The following is a 21,025-nucleotide window of genomic DNA, read 5'->3' as shown; positions in this document are numbered from 1 at the left end:
ATCTTTCTTTGTGTGAACGGGCCTTAAAACTATATCCTGTACAGGCGAAAAGCAATGAAAGGAAGGCTGTACTTCACAACCAAAGCTCAGAAGGAAGGCAGGATCTTGATAAAGATGCACCCCTGTGCACAGATCTTCTGCTGTGATATATGTGGCTTTGAACAGGTAAATTTCCCTCACGCACTCATTATAGTCAGAATGGATACATTTGTGCTGCACCTCTTCATGTTGGCCACTGGAGACCACCACACACCAACTGACTGTCATGAACTGCTCTGTGAGGAGATTTGATACTCTTCTTCTCATGTCTATTGTGATTGTCCTCTCATCAGGTGGATGCAGAGCAGTACTACAGTGAGCTGGAGGAGAAACTGACGGATGAGTTTAATGCAGAGAAGAACCGGATCTCTATGAAGAGGCTGGGCATTGCCTTTGTTACCTTCAGAGATGAGAGGATGACTGCAGTGTAAGTGTTGGGGGTAAATGGCTGATTATTGAGAATCTGCATCATCCGTCAAGAGGTCCTGTAATGAATACCTAGATTTTAAGAATATAAAAGTATTTTTATTTTAAAACATTTAACATCAACATGAAGCAGATCTCCTGGCAGCTGAACCACTAGACTCTACTGTAGCTATTAGAAAACGATGTGTTTTATTTCATTTAGTCTCATAGAGCCCTCAGGTTCCCTAAAGGTAGTCCAGGGTGAAATGAAACATATATACAGAATAAAATTCACATTCCTTCTTCTAACTGTTAACTAATTTTAACATTCAAACTTATGTCTTTTTAAGCATTATGAGATGTAGTAAAGTGTTATAGAGCATGTACATGGTTATTTGATGTCAGTTAATGATGACTTATAATAGTGATGACATGCAGGTACTCCCTCAAAAAAAAAAGCTTTCACTGGTGCAGTACTCTTTTAAAGGACCTTAGTTTGTACCCATTACTACAGTGGCCGAAAGAGCTCAACGTGTTGCAACTAAAGAAAAAACACCTGCAAAAAGTGTTTAAATAAACGTCTTCATCAGTTTGACAACACATGTGCTGCAAATACTCACAACGCAACCATATACAGAAACACTGCAATTACTCACAACTCAACCAAATACAGAAACATTGCAAATACACACAACTCATCCAAATACAGAAACACTGTAAATACTCACAACTCAATCAGATAAAGAAACACTGCAAATACTCACAATGCAACCAGATTCAGAAACATTGCAAATACTCACAATCAACCAAATACAGAAACACTGCAAATGCTCACAACGCAACCAGATACAGAAACAGTGCAAATACTCACAATCAACCAAATACAGAAACATTGCAAATACTCACAACGCAACCAGATACAGAAACACTGCAAATACTCACAATGCAACCAGATTCAGAAACATTGCAAATACTCACAATCAACCAAATACAGAAACACTGCAAATGCTCACAATGCAACCAGATACAGAAACAGTGCAAATACTCACAATCAACCAAATACAGAAACATTGCAAATACTCACAACGCAACCAGATACAGAAACACTGCAAATACTCACAATGCAACCAGATTCAGAAACATTGCAAATACTCACAATCAACCAAATACAGAAACACTGCAAATACTCACAATCAACCAAATACAGAAACACTGCAAATACTCACAATCAACCAAATACAGAAACACTGCAAATACTCACAACGCAACCAAATACAGAAACAGTGCAAATACTCACAACTCAACCAGATCCAGAAACACTGCAAATACTCACAACGCAACCAGATTCAGAAACAGTGCAAATACTCACAACGCAACCAGATTCAGAAACATTGCAAATACTCACAATCAACCAAATACAGAAACACTGCAAATACTCACAACTCAACCATATACAGAAACACTCCAAATATTCACAAAGCAACCAAATACAGAAACACTGCAAATATTCACAATGCAACCAAATACAGAAACACTGCAAATATTCACAACGCAACCAGATACAGAAACACAGCAAATACTCACAACGCAACCAAATACAGAAACAGTGCAAATACTCACATCTCAACCAAATACAGAAACTCTGCAAATATTCACAATGCAAACAAATACAGAAACACTGCAAATACAAATATATATATATATATATATGAAGAGTTCAGATGCAAAAGCCTCTAAATGCCATTTGAAATTTTCTTCTAAAATGACAATTTTTATCAAGCTTGTATATTTAAGTTGAGTAATTTCACTTAAATGACAATTAATAGGTAATTATCATTGCCATTTAAGTGAAATTACTGAACTTAAATATACAAGCTTGATAAAAATGATCATTTTAGAAGAAAATTTTAAATGGCACTTAGAGGCTTTTGCATCTGAACTCTTCATATATATATAAAACAGAGTGTTTCTGTTTTCGGTTGCTTTGTGCATATTTTCAGAGTATCTCTGTATCTGGTTATGTTGTGAGTATTTTCAGTGTGTTTCTGTATCTGGTTATGTTGTTTGGAGTATTTGCATCACATGTTGTCATCAAACTAATAAAGGTTTTGTCTTAATTTGCTGGTGTTTTTTATATGTGCTTGTGTTTCCTTCAGTTGCAGAGGGTTGAGCTCATTCTGCCATCATACTTTACCCCTAAAGAGTGCATATTAGTGCCTTGAAAGGGTACTGTCCCAGTGACAGCTGTTTTTTCTGAGAGTTTCTGAGTTAGCTTTTCATCTAACAATGAACTAATTAAACAACTCACAAACTAAAATGTGGGCAGTTTGGTGCTGTATTGTATGACAGGAAATCAGTTTGATTTCTATCAGAGTAGTTCTGTTAGTTAAAAAATACATATATATAATTTTGAAGTATAGATTTAATAGTATAGATCCCATGCTCATTATTAATACTGTCCCTTACAAAAAGAATAAATCAAGAAACTCTTGTACATCAAACTCTTTATTACCAAACCCTTGCAACTTAGAACAGCTTTTATTTAGTACACTACAATAAACAGCTTTATATATAAGTTTATACGACACTAAATTCTGGTGCTGGCTTCTGATTGTTCAATACAGTATGATAGTAATTTGTTACTCTGCTGAGTAGACTACATTTGAAAAATATATATATTCACATGTTCTCTCATACCTTATTGTTTAAATCTATAAGCCTCTGTGCTTATGTTTCTGCAGTATTGTGAAAGACTACAGCCGAGCTCGCTGCCGCCACAGACCCCAGCAGTCCAGCATTACCACAGTGGTGCGGTCCCATCAGTGGGGTGTTTCTTATGCCCCTGCCCCTAATGACATCATCTGGTAAGTCGACACCATAGCCACATCTATATCTTGAAATAGGAAAAAGTATAGAAATAACCGCAATGAGCAAACGCTTTTATGAAATGGTCAAGATTTACAATGTTTTATTTAACGTTTTTTAAGTAGACGGTTATGTTAACTGTGATCTGCAAAGTTGGAGTCATATATATTTTTCATGACATGCTTTGTTCCAGGCCATTACACTTGGATTTGAGAGATGAAATTGGATTAATTAAGTCTCAATCTGAGTGTGTGCCTAGACAGCCACTGTGAAAGCCATTATATCTCTTACATAATATGTGTTGAGAATCATATATTGAGTGAGTGTTAGTGTGTGTGGGTGGGTGTGTGGGGGGGACCGTGTCAGTCCGTCTTTCTGCTTGACTGGACGGATGTGTGTGTGTGTGTGCGTTTGTCTGAATTCAAGACTTTCTTTTTTATGGATACAAGCCCTAATGTTGTAGCATGTTTGCTTCTTATTAAAACAATTTATTGAAGTGTGAATGTTTTCCATTTCAGTGTAGCCCATGAGTGCAGTGTTTTGTAGCACTGCATTTATAGAGTAAATGCTTTTGCAATTTTGGATTATTATAGAGTGGAAACGATTACTTTCTAAAGGTATTTGTTTCCACTTTATGTAAACCTCATTCTCATTTTTATGCCTTTCATGTGCCTTGCTTTTACTTAAACGGGTAGTTCACCTAAAAATTAAAATTCTGTCATCATTTACTCATCATTTACATCCTCATGTTGTTCCAAACCTGCACTGTAAAAAAATCTGAACTCATTATATTTTGTTCCTTTTTTGCATGGGTTTATTTGGGTTTTACTTATTTCCCAAATGAGAGAACTTTATATCTCTATATATATGTTTTTCTAACTGGAAAACATAGTCAATTAAGTTCAGTTTACCAAAATCAAAAAAGAGTGTGTGTTTTATTTTGCGGAAGTAAAATAATAATACATGATTTTGTTTTAATGTCAATGCAGTCAAAGTAAATGAGGTTCAGTGTTGTTTTGAAGACTTTTGACTTTTTTTTGTACATGCACAGAAACAGTTTTCAAAATGTCTTATTTTGTGTTCTGCAGAGGAAGTAAAGTCATGAAGGTTTGGAATGAAATGAACCTTTATAATGTCATAAATTTCATTTTTTGTGAACAATCCTTTTAACTCTTTAAAGCCTACTGTATCATATTTTAAATTATTTAGACATGATAAAAACTTTGCTGAAAAACCTGTTGTACACAATCTACTGCATGCCTTCTTGCATCTGATTGATAAAAGTCTCTTGGAAAACATCCCCCTTCAGGTTGTGATAAGTGTCTTTTTCTCTGATTTTTATAAAGTAAACGTAAGATGAACACTTACTGGTCTGAAGAAGTAATTCACTTCTTGATTATCCATACATCATTCTTTAGAAAAATCATGATAACATGTAAGTACCAAATGTGATAGTTTTGAGAGGAACATTTATTTGTTCATCTCTCAATAATCGTTGTAACGTAAACTAAGCATTTAATTCTCTCATCTGGCTAAGAAAACTGATATTTATATACAGTGTGCATAAGTAGTCTGCTATAATGTTGTAAAGATCTCAATGATTTACATTACAAGCTAGAATTATTTCATTGTACTCTTTGACCATATAAACATTTTTTAGGTGTTTTTCCCCCTTTGAGCTTCATATTCTCTTATATATTACTATATGAGCCATAAAAGCCAGGCATATCAAATATGAACACGTATATAGACTTTTTTATTATAATTTAGATTTTCTATACATTTACTTGCTATATTTATCAGCCACAAACTTTCATTGTTAAATTAAATGTAGTATAGTGGAGAATGATGTATTTTTTTTATATTTTTATTTATGCGTTGTTTGTAATATCAATGTATATTCTTATCCATGTGTATTGTTGTTATAGTGAATGACTGTTGGTTTTTTGTTGGTTTTCAGGTCCTGCAGATAAAAAGTAGTATGTTTTTACTAATTCTGGCATATTTACATGGTGTATTATCCTACGACAATACATGGTCCCTATCAAATAAACTAATAAATAAATTTAGGTTGTTTAAATGAAAAAATATATACATTATTGTAAACTATTATATCAGACTTTAAGAGTATGAAGCGTAGACTATCCCATAGAACATCATAAATGAACCAATCTTGTGTCCCTGTCCCAACCTTTAACTGGTATGAACTGGTTTCAGGGGGGTTTGGGGCACTGTTGCTGGTTCTGAAAGGGTTTTGAGCTGGAAGACCTACAACTAAACCAGCTGAATACCCGCTCTGTCAGACTGGGAGTCCAGCTAACCAGCTTTTCCAGCACAAACCTTCCCATTTATGTAACAGCAGCTGAACACTTGGCGAGCACACACTCTCAGTCGTGCAACTGTTGTTCAGACCTTGTCTTGTTGATTGGTGCCTGTGTTCTTCCAGGGAAAATCTGTCAGTGTGCGGTTCTCGCTGGTGGCTCCGCTGCGTCCTGCTCAACATTCTGCTCTTCCTCTTGCTCTTCTTTCTCACAACCCCTGCTATCATCGTAAACACTATGGACAAGTTCAACGTCACTCGGCCAGTTGAAAGCTTAAGGGTCAGTGACCATCAAAGAAGTTTTATAACCGTCCGGCTGTATTACGCCACATTAGAATATAAAATAAAACTGAAAGGTCTTTTTTGTGTTGTTTTCGGAAGTTGGATGTTTTGAATTTGATCTTTTACTGTCTTCTACTGTCTAGAACCCAGTAATTACCCAGTTCTTCCCCACCCTGCTCCTGTGGGCCTTTTCCATTCTCCTGCCCTTCATTGTGTACTATTCATCTTTCTTTGAGTACCACTGGACCAGGTATGATGCCGTTTCCGCCGTCTGACTTTAAACTGTGTATATATATGAGAAAGCTACAGCAGGGAGGTCTTTTTACTCCAGTGCTCATTCAAATGACTGATTTTACTGAATTAAAATGAAATAATTGTTTATTAACACAGTTATATATGTTCCCTGTCGGATGTTAAAACAACTTATAATGCATTTGGATGATACACTACCATTCAGTTTTTTTTATTATTTTTGAAAGAAGTCTCATATACTCACCAATGCTGCATTTATTTGATCAAAATACAGTAAAAAATAGTAATATTGTAAAATATTGCTACAATTTTCAATAACTGACCTTTTTAAAAATATTTAAAAAATGTATTTATTCTTGTGATGACAAAGATAAATTTCTTGCAGCCATTTATTGTTAACATTGTAATTTACTTTAGCTTATTTTAAAAAATTTTACTGGTCCCAGACTTTTGCTTAGTATTGTATTTTTTTATATAATTTTTTTATATTAATTTGTATCATTTAAATTTCCATAATATACACCAAATACCACAATATATTAAAATATTTAGGTAGTTCAGGTACTGTTCACATTTGTGTTTGTTTTTTTAAAATGAAATCAATGTACAATATTTTAGTTCAATAATGTTTTTTTAAATATTTTGTATTTTTAGAGGATTGTATTGTACTAAATTATATTTATGGAATAGTTATGATCCATTTATTACCTGTTTATCATTTTGAACATAGACCTTAAAAATAATAAATAAATCTTGAATGCTTTGCAGCACAGACTTAAGTTAGGTCTCTTTTTAAAGAAGACACTTGGCAGTTTATTCCTTTCTTTTTCATTATTATATGAAAAAGTAAAGTAAATATATATATATATATATATATACGTTTAAGTTTATTATGAAAATGCAAAAAAAATACTATTTTTAAATTTTATATGAAATATATATTTTCTAAAACAAGTTTTTCTCTGTGAGAAAAAACAAAGTCATAAATCTAAAAAAGCTGTGTTCCAAATTTGAGGTTGATGTATCAAAAAATTAGCTTTCAGGTGTTGTGTGGGCGCAGTACCAAAAGTTTCCACTAGATGAAATTTGATTTTCATTTATTTCCAATGCGGCCATTTCTGACCTTGAACAATACAAGTGGGTCTTTTTTTCTGAACCATTCAACCTTTTCGAATCATGTTGATGATTTTGTGTGTGTGTATATATACAAGTTACATAGTAAAGACAGACTTCACTGACAGTTCACTTCACTGTTCACACACAAGGGTATGGAGGTCCCCTGTTGGACAATTAGCTGTTGGTCAGAGTAGGAGGTCCCCTCTTGGCTTGTTTTATATATAACTTAAAAAATAATTAAAAATGCATATTTAAAGTTATATTATGAAAAAAGACCTTAAAAGAAAACCCCCCTGTTTGTGTGTGTGTGTGTGTGTGTTCACTTAGCAACAGCAAGTCTCAAAAAAAACGAAAAAAAAAAAAACCATGAAACCGAACAGCACCAGAGTGTTAAGAAAACTAATATATGATTAGTAACAATGATTTTCCTTTATTATGGTAATGAGAAATTGAGGTAAGGTGTTGCTTGACAAAAATATGGTGTTGTCCCAATGACCAGGGTAAGTTTGCGCTGTTGGTAGTTGTTTATGCAATAGATTTAAGCTGCGTTGCAAATACATGTTCATATCAGCGCACAAACATATTGCATAACTGCAAAACAACCCCCAACCCAGTCTCAGTCTCCCACCCACCCATGCACAACACGTTTACATGGTGTCCCTCTCTCTTGCACTCTCTGCTTGCCTCTCCAGGCTTGTTGTCATAGTGATCACAACACGGGAATAATCATATGCAGACTGGCGGCGTCTTTCACAGAGTCACATTATAGTTCACGTGGATCAAACACTCTGTATTGTGCAGCTGCAGTACTTGCAGCAAAACATTTGTCTACCTGTTGTATTTACAGTGCAAACACTTTTAATGATTAATATACACTCGACATGAAAGTCAACATATATTTAACAGTATTTACAAAATTCATTTACATTTTTACTCTAAAATAGGTCACATTAGACTGTCAGAATGTGGTTTTATGTGGACTTTAACCAGGAACTGGTGTGATAATGGAAAATTATAGAATGGTATAATCATGTAAAAAGATGAAAATCTATTTATTTAAAGTTGACATGAAACAGAAGTTGCAATAATATTTTATTCCCTGTTGTGATATATATCTGTGTGAAATGGCTTCTCGAACAAGAAAAAATGTAGGGCGGGATTTGATTTTGTCCATGGGGAATTGATTGGATGGTTGGGGTTTGCTATTGGTTGATCTCATGTATTCATTCTATATTTATTGTGTGTCTCTCTCAGGTCCGGTGAGAATCAGGTCACTATGCACAAATGCTTTTTGCTGCTGGTCTTCATGGTAATCATTCTACCATCACTGGGTCTATCCAGGTAATCATCCTACAATAATTATATGTATAATAACACGTCGCATATCAAGGGTTTCATTTAAAAATACCTATTTGGTCTGCCATTTTGTCTCATAATAAAATGTTTCTTTATATACAGTAGCCTATGTATGTGGGTCAATGACAGTGATAAATAAGGATGTCCTACCTATGCCAACATTTTTTTTTTTTAATTAGGCTATTTTTCTTTTCACAATCCCCTGACACTTACACTATCTGAACATGTTTGATTTTAAGCCCAACTAAATTCAGAAATTTTAATTTTATGAACCTCGTTTTTAAATAGTTTAATCTCACAACATAAAACAATAGATATAGACTATCTATCCGGAAACGTTGTGTTTGCCAGACATTAGTGGATCATATTCATAGTTAAAGGAATATTTCACCCAAAAATAAAAATTCTGGCATTAATTATTATAAATTTACCACTTTGTTTATATAATATGAATCTTCAACATGCATTCACGAGAGCACCACGTTGTCGATGTTGTTGTGTGAAGGCGTATTGGAGATTCATGTTTTGGAATTAAAGTGGTAAATTATGTTTTTTTGCACAAAGAAACCACTGATAAAAATTGAGGTTGAATCACTGGAGTCACATGGATTACTTTAATAATGTTTTTACTACCTTTCTGGACCTTGAAAATGGTAGTTGTGTAGGCTGTCAATGGAGGGATAAAGCTCTCAGATTTGGTTTGGAACAACATGATGGTGAATAATTAATGACTACTAACTATCCCTTTAATGTGATCAACTACACCGATGATTACTCTAGGACACCTTAAGGTTAAACTGACATCACACATCCACTAAAAATCACCTTTAGACCAGAACTAAACAAAAGCCTGAGACTTTGACATTCACAGTTAAGTGTTCTTATTACCAGTCCTTGATTCTGATTGGTCAATAGCTGTCCTTTATTCATGATTGGTCAATAGCTGTCCTTTATTCATGATAAAACACAACGCCTATGACCGCAACACTGTTGTTTTTATTTGAGCTTTCATGCATATTACACACGTTGTTGCTGTTCACGGTCAGGGACTATTTATTTTTTATTTTTTTCGAGCGGAAGGAAGGCTTTTAGTGGTTTTACTTCATGAAACTTTAATATTTTTATTGTGTGGTAACTGTTTTATAAAAGCAATAAGGTACTCAAGGCAAGTGCTGTATCGTGAATAAGTAACGGCTAAAAGGGTTACACTGCTTCGCGTTGTGCCTAACAACACCCTTCAGCCGTTACTTATTCACGATACAGCACAGCCTCTCGACGGTCTCGTACATTATTGCTTGCATATAATGTTCAGGATTATATATAATATACAGTATTCTCTTGTCTGCTCCTCAGCTTGGATTTGTTCTTCAGGTGGCTTTTTGACATCCACTTCCTGGATGAAACAGATGTAAAGTTTCAGTAAGTTCTTACTGTTCCCTAAATCTACAGCTGTTGGTTAATTTATGGATAATTTGTTGAGACTGACTTTGTTTTGTCCACTCAGGTGTGTGTTTTTGCCTGATAACGGAGCTTTCTTTCTGAACTACGTGATCACGTCCAGTCTGATCGGAACGGCCATGGAGCTTTTGCGTATTCCTGCTCTACTGGTGTACTCTCTTCGCCTCTGCTTTGCCAAATCTAAAGCTGAACGTATCCACGTTAAAAGAGTGAGTAAACCTGTACAGTGAAAACAAGTAAAAACAATACTAGTCACTGTCCGTGTCTTGCTTGATGCAGCTGAATGATGTAAACATTTAATAAACGCCAGGAACATTATAAAGATGCATATCAGCACGAAACATTAACACAAGACAAAAAAACAGATAAAGAGTGAGGGTTTAAATACACAAGATAATGAGAAACAGATGAGTTAATGAATTACTATGGAAACTAAACACACAAAAAATACAAGACAAAATAAAAGTCCAGGAATACTGAGACACAGAGAAGAGGGACAATGATATAATGAAAAACTACTTCAAATAAAAAAAGACTGGTTTCTAATTTTAATATATTTAAAAATATAATTTATTCCTGTGATGAAAAAGCTGAATTTCTGGGGGAGAAGTTCCTGCTCCAGGTAATTTTGGGGGAAACATGGCTTAATTGTTTAGAGCCCCTAATGGAAAAGTTCTCCTATAAAAAATTATATTTTTGGATCATTTATTCCCATTCATGTCGTTTCAAGCGCATTCACTGTTATTTTTACTGTGTAACACTAAAGGAGAATCTAAAGAATCTTTACACAACTCTTTTCCATACAGCGGCTGTTCTTAGTGACTGTTAATCACCGAAACTTAACATTAAATGGCATTAAAATACACTAACAACCTATTTCTCCATTCTCACCCTCAGAGTCAGGCCTATGAGTTTCAGTTCGGTCTTGAGTATGCCTGGACCATGTGCATATTTTCAGTCAGTATGACCTACAGCATCACTTGCCCCATCATTGTACCTTTTGGTGAGTCTGCGTAATTTTAGGGTTTTTATTTTTCAACAAACAGACTGTTCTTTTAGTATGTCTTGTTCCCCTCGCTTATTCCACTTTCCTCCTAATTTGCACTCAAATCCATTTGTCTATCATCTCTGCACCATTTGTTTGATATTTTTCTCATTCTCTCTGTTCCTTTTTACCCACAGCTCTCTTTTTTCTTTCCGTCACTCTTCATTTCCACCTCTGTGCATGTTCTAATACCTCGTTCCCGTCCTCAGTCTGTGTGGGCGTCTGAGCCGTATCTCCAACAGCATCTCAGTATCGCGGTGTGACATGGCCGCTAGGTGAGAACCCGCTGTAGTCTTCCAGACGCTCCGACCCGTCTAGCCGAGATCCAGACGCCCACTCCACGCCTGTTCTGTCACCAATACACACCATGACTGTTTATTTACTATACGCTGACATCCATCATCATGATTTTTCACTTAGTTCTGAATTCATTTGGCAACTTGCACTCGCGTGTGGTCTATGTCAACAGGTAAATATATAAATATTATGTTCAGGGCAGGAAAACTTCTTATAAGATGACTTTACCCACAAAGCATTGCTGCTGGATCATCTGAAAAGTGCTTTTAAAAATGACACTGTAATGTATTTCGAAAGATCAAAGTTTATTTGATAACTCCAGCTCTATTCATTTCGCAGGTTTGCTTTACCTCGTGCTGAAGCATATGGTAGATCGGTATAATATCTACTACGCCTATATACCCACCAAGCTCAGCCAGCAGATCCATTCGGCTGCCATCAGTCAAGTGGTGGTGGCGCCCATTCTCTGCATGTTCTGGTTGCTGTTCTTCTCTGTGCTCAGACTGGGTAGGTTTACACAGAAACGAAATTCCCAGTTGTACCTCAGATTTTGGAAGTGGATATTGAATCCTACTGTATTTTTACAAAACAGCTATAAAAATGTGAAAGCTGTTCTTTTCTATAAAACTATAAAAGTGTCAGGTGACTGCTGTCTATTAAGGTCAGTTGTAGTTTTCCTTGGTTTATATCATTTTTTTATTATATTATTCATACTGTATCCACCTTATTCCTGACGACCTTACTGCGTTTTGAATTATGGGTGGCACTTCCGGTTTGGGGAACTTCCATTGAAAAAAGCTGAAACGAATCATTTCGAATCATAAGGTTGCCCTACAAATAAAGCTGATCCGTCACTTTGAGCTGTCAATTTTCCTTCATGATTTATTTTCAGACATCAGGAGAATAACGGTATACTTGGTATTTTAATGTGACATGTAATAATCAGAATATCTATGGCAAGAGCTCTTTTCAGTCGCTGCTTTCTTTTCCTCATAATGATTTTTATTTTTTTCTATGCAATCCGCTGTAAAATTATGAAAAAGGACAACATATACGGCACGTTTGCGGTCTGTTCTCCCGAATTTAATTTACGATTACATTCATTTAATTTCATTTATTTTAAATTAAAAATGTATTTAATTTTAATTTTCTCGCGTTATTCTCCTAAAATCCTCAAGTCTCTTTCCTGGTTTGTTTTCACGGGTAAATGCACGGGTAAATGCTATTTATAATCTATCAAAATGACGAAAATCACTTTGATATAGTGTCATGTAATGCTGAAGTTAACAAACATTTTTGATTAAGTCTTGTTATAATACATATATTTGCCTATACAAGACTTTTTGGTCTGTTGAAAGTACCTCGTTGATTCTTTTGCACTTTTATTTTCACTTTTCATCTTAATGTTCGATGGTTGAAGGGTGAGTTGATTAATGTCTCATTGGGCCACTTTTTTAGCATATTGCGTTCATAGAGCAAGCCTTCCACTGATTGTTTACAGCTTAAAGGAAGTTACACCCATAATTCACGCAAAGCGTCATGGGGCGTAGGAATAAGGTGGATAGTCTGGGGTATTACCCTAGGAACACTAGGAATTTGGAAAATAAATCAGAATTAGTATTATACATCTTTAGCTATGCATAATGGCTGTGACAATCAATAAGATCAAGACACTTTGTCATTCGCTTTTGGTTTCAAGTTCTGTGTAATCTCATTGGTCCACAATGTTCCACATAAATGTGATGTGTACTAAACTAATGTTCTGATCAGCTGTGATTGTGCCACATTGCATTAACATAATACATTATTAGTTTAAATAGAACCAAACCACATAAAAAAGAAAGTATTGCTATAATAACTGTGTAACTTAAAATAGAAACCTGAATGATCTGACATTATGTGTTTATCTGTCACTGTAGAATATGTGTTCACTTTGAGTCAAGACCAGACACTCCAAGACTCCCCATAAGACCCCAACTCAGATCAAGACTAGACCACTCAAGGCCTAGATCCAGCCCAATATATAATCCCCTATAGACAAAGAACTGTCCATTTCAATAAACTGAAGTGGAGAAAATTTAGATTTTTTTGCAGCTATGCTGAGCCACTTTGACAGTAGCCAATTAGAACATGACAATCCATGCAAATTCTTTTTAATGGTTAAGATACCTTGCTGACCTTTGCCTGAGGTAAATCCAGTTTTTTTGGAAATTGCAGGCAAGACAGTGGTTTTATGTAAGGATATTATAAACTACATTTCCTGAACCAGACCCAAACCCAAACCCAAACCAAGAGACTAGTAATGAGACCCAGACCCAAACCGAAGCCATGTTTACTGTATGTGGTTTTGAGAGATCTTACAACCAAGACCACAAAATCATGTATCCAGCTCTGTTCCATATTAAAGCATTACCTCATGTTTTATCTCTTGTGCAGGTCCAATGCAGCCCATCACTCTGTTCACCTTCATAACTCTCCTGTGCTGTATTGTCTTCTCCTGCTTTGGTTTTTGTCTGAAAAAACTACGACATGACAGATCAACAAGCTATCAGGTCAGCCATGTGAAAAAATCTTGATCTTGATGTTTTGTAGAAACATGATGTATATGCTTGTAAAATAGTAATGGTCATACATTAATGAGTGAATATCAAGGTTATAATTCAGCCAAAATCATCAGAAAAAAAATAATCTATTATATTTTTGTGACAATTAAGCACATTTCCCCCCAAAAAATATAAAATAAATAAATAAATCATATAGGTCATATAGTCTATATTGACAGTTTGACCTTTACAACTATATGCATTTGTCAACACAAGATGGGCTTTGAGAATAGATGCTTTTAGCAGGATAATATCTTCAGGCAGTAAAACGTGATGGCTATCCTGATTTGTTTCAGATGTCCGATCAGACGACAGAAGAAGGCTTCAGTGATGCGGAGAGAAGCACTGTTTCCACCACAACCACAGCTAATGTACCTGCTTATCCCGTCACAGCTCATTTAATTCATCACACTCATTTCAAGTCCCTCTTATGAAATTAATTTCTCTCTTTCCACTCATCTCCTCTAAGGCTGCCACTCACCATGTCAAAGGCACTTCACATGTAGCATGTTGCATAAACATAAAAAAAGAAGCTCTTAAAATAATGGCACTCTTGCTTTCCACCTACTCACCTCTCATTCTTTCCCTCCTCAGCTTTTTATAGCCTCTGTCCTGCTGGACCCAGAGCTGGGCCTGACTCCCATGCCCTCTCCGGCCCACCAGAGCTACGGCACCATGAGGAACAGCCAGAGTTCAGTGTGTGACGCTGAAGGAGTGGAGGAAAAGGATCTGGAGGAAACTTTGGAGACTGAACTCAAGGATGACACAGATCCCAGTTGCCCGAGCCCTCTCATGGACAGTCCTGTGGGTTTCCAGTGACCGACCTGCCCAACGTTCCCACTCCCTAACTAACGCTCGAGCCCAATGCCGCATCTTAGCTAGTGGTTGATAAAGAGGCACTATGCTGCACATCTTTTCCTCTAGAACCTCTATGTAAGTGTAAAAGACAACAAATTGCATCTATCCAAGCAAACTGCTTTAAAAGCTTGTTGGGAATTCAATGACATGGCGGTTTTAGTTCGGAGGACTTGAGCTTTCAAAGAAAAATCTGAAGTGGATAAAAGCAAAGATCTGTCAAAAAATGAGACCAGTCCACTTCTCTTGCTCGGACTATGCTTTCTACTTTCCTCTATTTTTCTTTTCACGCTAATGATGTTAATGGGTGTCTGGTGGTTTGGTTGATTGAAGCTTGGAACATTGCATTTTGACAGATTTTTTCTATGTACTTTTTTATTCATTGTCACATTGTAAAGCTTTAAAGGGTTTAGGCAATGCTCCTGCAAATCCGATTTGCTTAATTCATCTTTTGCTGTTGTTACAGTGTGTGCTTACTATTGTTATTTTTATTCAGTACTTGTATTTTAGCAATGGTACATAATTGTGCAACATTATGCTGAGAGGCTGTTTTCATGTGTTTTCTATTAGTAGATTATTATTACTGTTATTAACACCCTCAACCTTTTTTGTAGTGTGCGCCAGAGTCAATCGCTCCCAGTTATTGTTTGTTTTTCAGTGACAATAGCAGTTGTGTTGTACATACTGCAGTCAATTGGCACTACATAATATTTCAAATTCAGAGACACTCATTGCATAATTTTAGTTGTTTTTTTTTTCTGTGCTGTTCAATCAGTAATTTGGTCTAAAGAGAAGATGTGAGAGGACATTAGAAAGTGAAGCTTTTTACTGACTAATACAGTCTAATTTAGCAGACTCGCATAATGAACTGAAAAATGTGCAAAACAATCAGTTTGTAGGAAAAAGATAAACAAAAAAGAAGAGCTGTTCAATCAATGCTAAAAAAGACTCTCGGCAGCATAGTTTTGACTCCCAATTTCTACAGTAGTGCACTTATAATGAAAGTCTATAGAGCAATGAGGGTTTAAAGCTCTGTGCAGCTAAAATCACTGATATTAGAGCTCCAGACAAAATAAAATGAAGAGAGAGCCACTGGCTCTGAAAAAAAAATGAAATTTTGTCTTTTTGTCTGTTTTGACTGATGACTATAGAATCGCTTGATAAAGATGATTGTTCAGTCATTGAGTTCGTATCATTATTGAGATTTTAATATTGTCACTCCTGCATGCAGTGAGGAAAACTGTATAGGCCTACAGACTATAACGATTTAAGTTATAAACTGATTTTTTTAATAGTAGCCAACAAATTCGTTTCAGTTGTTGTCATTGTTTTTGCCATAAAAACACACTCAATTGTGTAAGCATACTTTAAAATGACGTTCGAGAGTGGCAATGGTGTCCACCGTGTTTTTGGAAAATTTAGCTCTGAAATTTCCTGACCCAGTCTGATTTTAATAGCTAAAACGTGGCTTTTTAGTGAATATTGAACTGAAAGAATCGGTTCACACGAGTCATTTAGCCCCGAATCAGACATCAAGCTCCGTGTTCCGTCACGTGCATGAAACATTGGCGCGCATTCCAAACAGACGACGTCTGAAGAAACCGCATTTGAGCGGGAAAAAGACGTTAACGGCTTGATACTAAATTATCATTTTATTCACAGTCTGGAGCCCTAAATTGTGTTATTTGAGCTCTAAGTTGCCCTACATTTACATGGTCAGGACAGTTGAAAAAATTCCTCATACAAGGTAAGCTATTTTGTTCAACTTATAAAACGTTTTGTGGCTATACATTTGAAACAATTTGTATTTTAACATGTATTCTGGTGCCATGTTTATACCACAGTCTTTTATAGTAAGTGCACTGCTGTAAACAAATATTTGGTTTAGATTTTTTTTTTTTTTTTACAAACTGACGGATTCTATCAATGGAGCTTAACGTATTAAAATCACAACCTTTTTAAAAAAAATATTTTCAGGGTAAAATCATTTATGATAACACAAAATGGCACATTGGATGATCCTGCTACTCAATTCATAGTTTCCAACTGCATGTTGTTCTACTCTGTCACACAGTCAAACCAGCCTGCAGCTCTCTTTAGATCCGTTAAGTGTTGCTCTGGCTTCTGTAATACCAATTTTCTTAGTAAATTTTGTATTCTTGGTCTTTGCTGCTAGTGGTTCTAGGACTGGAAGGGAAGGGTGGGTGGAGGGTTTTCTTGCCAAGCTGAATGTAAATGAGTTGTGATTTGTACCGTGCTCTCTTGCTGTGCCTTGAAGAAACAGATCTTAAGAAGAAAATAGAAAAAAAAACATGTTATGTCTGACAATCCAGCATGACCTGCAATATGCTGCATGGACTACAGAGCAAGATAAGACAAAGGAGCTAAATTCTTAAGCGCATTCCACCAATGATCACTAGAGATTTCTAACTTGTTTAAAACTGACTTTGCCCTAAAACGTACTATTTGCAAGTATGCAAATGATTCTTGCTAAGCAGCTAAGTGATTTCTGGAATTGTCAGAGCACTACTGAGAACAACGCTAAAATCCATTGCGTTCTTAGCGTTCTAAATACCTCTATAATGAATAGGTTAAATGTTGTAAAAAAAAAAAAAAATGTTGCAAAAATGTTGCCTTCGTGCCCCTTACTTTGGCAAGAGCAACAGTTTGAAGAGAATCTTGTTGAGCAAGTTACATTGTAAGCGGTTTTACATGTTTATTGTTAGCACGCTAAGCATATTCAATAGGCCAAATGCGCTGACCAGATATTTACGTCTGCGTACTTTTGTATAAGTATGTTTCTGGCCATACTGTTTAACAGCAACATCATTCCATCCCAGTCGCATCTAATTCAGACCGATTTTCATTGGTTATGGTCAATCACAGTATCTATAAATACAGGTAAATAACACACAAACATATGCAAACACTCTTACGTCAATGTCTTCAATATCTAGGTACCTGACAAACTGCTATTGTGAGATACTTTTTGATATTTATTTTTTTGTTTGTATTCTCAAGCTGTTGATGTGTACTACTGTGTTATTCAGTGTTCGGGCCGTTTACACGACACCATTTTCAACTAAAATCGTAAAACTTTTTATGTGCTCTGGCCGTTCATTTACAGGACAGCGGCGCTTTGACTGCCGAAAACGTGCATGTTTTTGAAAACTATATTTCTGTCAGGACCACTAGCGTCAAATACGATTTGGATTGGCGATATGGTACTGTTCTGTGCAAGAATTCCCTGTATGGGAGTATACAGTATCAGATTAAGTGTCGTATTCCTATTGGTAGACGTGGATCAGCTGAGAGTCAGCTGATGCGAGCTTGACTAACGTGACCTGCCAGAACTGATGCTACACTTGATCGTTATCTTCCCTGTGTAAACTACAAAAAGAGGAATTTGTGAAAATGGTGACATCATTCGCATGCATATTACATGTTCAGTCCAGAGGCACGGAGTGTTTCTTTATAAAGTGACAGTGCCACTTACTGGCCTGGAATGAATAATACAGCATTTTTTGTCGTTTTTGTGGAACGGCTGCACGAAAAACGGAAAGGAAAAACTTTTATGTTTTTAGTACATAGTTGTCGTGTAAACGTACCCTCAGTTTATGGAATGTGGCTTGAGGTGCCACTATCATGTGATGGGGTGCTTATGACAAAGTAAATTGCTGCAAATTATTAAATTGCAGCAGCACAGCTCTTAAGGGTGTAAAATATAATTTACAAAAAATCAGTGCTGTTAAGTTGTGTCTTTATTTTTTATTTATATATATATACTTTAAACAATACCTAACCCTACTTAAAGCAAAATCGAGCAAACTCGTTGACGGCATTTCAGGCAAAATCAGGACAGAACGAAGTTCATTTGGAGAGTTAGCACTTTCTGGAGTAGTTCGCTCTGGCTAGTTCCTTCGAACTGCCAGGTTCATGGCGATTACATTATAGGTTTTTGTGCTTTGTGGCTCCTCCTTCTTTAATGTGGAAATCTTGGTTTATTTCTTCTGTTAAGTCCATTGAAATCAGACGCAAGTGAAAACATGAACACCGGAGAGCGGATTTATAGTAGAAATTTGAAAGTGACTGGCATTTTGTTTCATGTTTAATTGTGTAAAGCTGCTAGCTTTAAAGCAATCTATTGTAAAAAGTGCTATACACTGTAAAAAATGAAGTTAACTGGTTGCCTTAAAACTTAAAGTTCATTGAAATTGAAAAATTGAGTTGATACAATGAAAGAGATTGATTTAATAATAAGAAACTATAAATATTATGTTATCTGAACCACATAAATTATCTAAGTTGATTTGACGGATAACAAATCAAGTGTAAAAATAAACGCGACGATATCTTTAGACTTGGGCCAGTGAGTAACCAACTAGAAACGACCCAGAACATCTTAGCAACCAAGGTAGCCCATCCAAAATACCCTTGCCTCTTAATAGCAACATTGCAATGGGAAAGCAGGGTTTTTTTTAGGGGGGTTAATTGTTCCTTGCAGCAGTCTCAAAAACATTTCCCTGTAAGTGTTCTTAAGATTCAGTTTTTGAAAATGAAATGTCGGCCCTTAAATTAAATCTCATGTCGTGCCAGAAGACAGCCAGTGGTCACTTGACCCGTCAATGCTTGAAAACTGCCAATTATGCTTTTCCTGCACACTAGATGTCATTACCATGTGAGTGCTAGTGTTATGGGACACCACAGCAGAACAACAACTGAAGCCACACTTGAGAAATATTTCCAAAATGCAGGACATGCACTTATAATAGGGCCAAATAAAATGTGTACTCTGATCTGTTCTTATTCAATAAGCTTCTAGACTTCCTTTTAAAATTCATGATTTCTTCTCCTGTAAATATCTGTTCTTTAGACTTGTTACAAAGACCATAACTGTAGATTACTAGAAAGGAATCAAGTTACCGTATATTCCAGGATTTCAATTATGGAAGTTTCCATTTCTACATGGAAAGTTCCATAGAGTGAGTAGTGCAGATAAATGGAATTCCATGTGTCCCACCATCAGATGATTGTGGAAATATGAAATAAACTCATAAAAATGGAAGATATTTTGATATATTTAATTAATTTGCCCATTGAATCGCTGTGAATGTCCATCCACAAGCAGTCTTTGGTTTATTTAGGGTATTCAGCGGTTTTTGTCTCGGCTATTATTTTCCTTTCTTTTGCAGAACTGGCAGGAATATCTGACAGAAGGCCAAATGTGGATACATCTAAATCTCTTAACATTTTTTCCAGAAGTAACAACCCAGAGACAGAAACATTCTATAATTCTATACTAGTATGTTTGTTTGTGCCACCGCTGGTCTATATGCATGTGCTGAGATGTTCTTATGTGAGGACATTGTCCCAACTATGGATGGATGGATAGATAGATAAATCACTAATTTAACTGATTTAAGTGAGAAAGTTCAAATGTTCCAATTAAAATAATCCACTGTGGACATAGTAGCACAACTTGCCTTTGCCAGGGCTTTTGGGGATTAATTACACTGATGTTTACCTTTCAGCGGGGTGAGAATTCCCTGATGGTTGCAGTGATTAATATGTTGGAAGCATCAAATGTGGCTGAGTGTATGCCACAGCTCACCTCTCTAATGACAGGCTGTGAAGAGCAGTGAGTCTGCATACTAATTACTGCAGTTTGGGCTGGCCCTGCATAGAGTCAACCTAATTATTAATGTGTGTGTGAGTGTGTATTTCTATAGAGAGATGGACGGTCGGCAGTTTAAATGATAGTGTCATGGTTTTGCACTATTTTTCAGATGTTGCATCACATGAATCTAAATATTATATTTCACAATGAAAATATGGCACAGAAACATCAGGTATAGAAAATGTACAATGCAACATTGTATTAAAACAGGAATCACAATGTTTGGGAAATGTTTCCTGGTCTGGAATGTTTCTCATGCACAAAAGCTAATTATTGCCGCCTAGCATTACCGTTAATCTCTGCTAAACTTTGATCCATTATCAACTGTAGTCATTTAACATCCATTGAAAACTAAGATCTTCCTGTCACAGTGTCTGGTTGTGTTCCCTTGTTTGTCACCAGAGGTCTTCGTGTTTAAGGTGTCCTTCACTATTGACTTAATTTCCCAGCATTCT

The 21,025-nt window shown here is 35.9% G+C and overlaps 1 protein-coding gene across 1 annotated transcript in view; it reads left to right on the top strand.

Moving 5' to 3' along the window:
* The window catches only part of tmem63c (transmembrane protein 63C), a 44,330-nt gene extending 25,695 nt beyond the window's left edge, over positions 1-18,635 (top strand). Inside the window, exons 11-23 of the mRNA XM_039666922.2 lie at positions 45-165; positions 333-466; positions 3,186-3,308; positions 5,756-5,909; positions 6,055-6,161; positions 8,534-8,620; positions 9,989-10,054; positions 10,140-10,302; positions 10,991-11,096; positions 11,775-11,942; positions 13,872-13,987; positions 14,335-14,409; positions 14,633-18,635. Coding sequence (XP_039522856.2) covers positions 45-165; positions 333-466; positions 3,186-3,308; positions 5,756-5,909; positions 6,055-6,161; positions 8,534-8,620; positions 9,989-10,054; positions 10,140-10,302; positions 10,991-11,096; positions 11,775-11,942; positions 13,872-13,987; positions 14,335-14,409; positions 14,633-14,857 — 1,645 coding nt within the window. The 3' untranslated portion in view covers positions 14,858-18,635. The remainder of the gene's footprint in view (positions 1-44; positions 166-332; positions 467-3,185; positions 3,309-5,755; positions 5,910-6,054; positions 6,162-8,533; positions 8,621-9,988; positions 10,055-10,139; positions 10,303-10,990; positions 11,097-11,774; positions 11,943-13,871; positions 13,988-14,334; positions 14,410-14,632) is intronic.
* The last annotated feature ends 2,390 nt before the right edge of the window (positions 18,636-21,025 follow it).

The sequence above is a fragment of the Pimephales promelas genome, chromosome 15 (assembly GCF_988280905.1).
Source record: "Pimephales promelas chromosome 15, fPimPro1.hap1.1, whole genome shotgun sequence".
NCBI classification, from domain to species: Eukaryota; Metazoa; Chordata; class Actinopteri; order Cypriniformes; family Leuciscidae; genus Pimephales; species Pimephales promelas.
The sequence above is the reverse complement of the archived record's forward strand: the minus strand, read 5'-3'. Positions and strand labels throughout refer to the sequence as shown.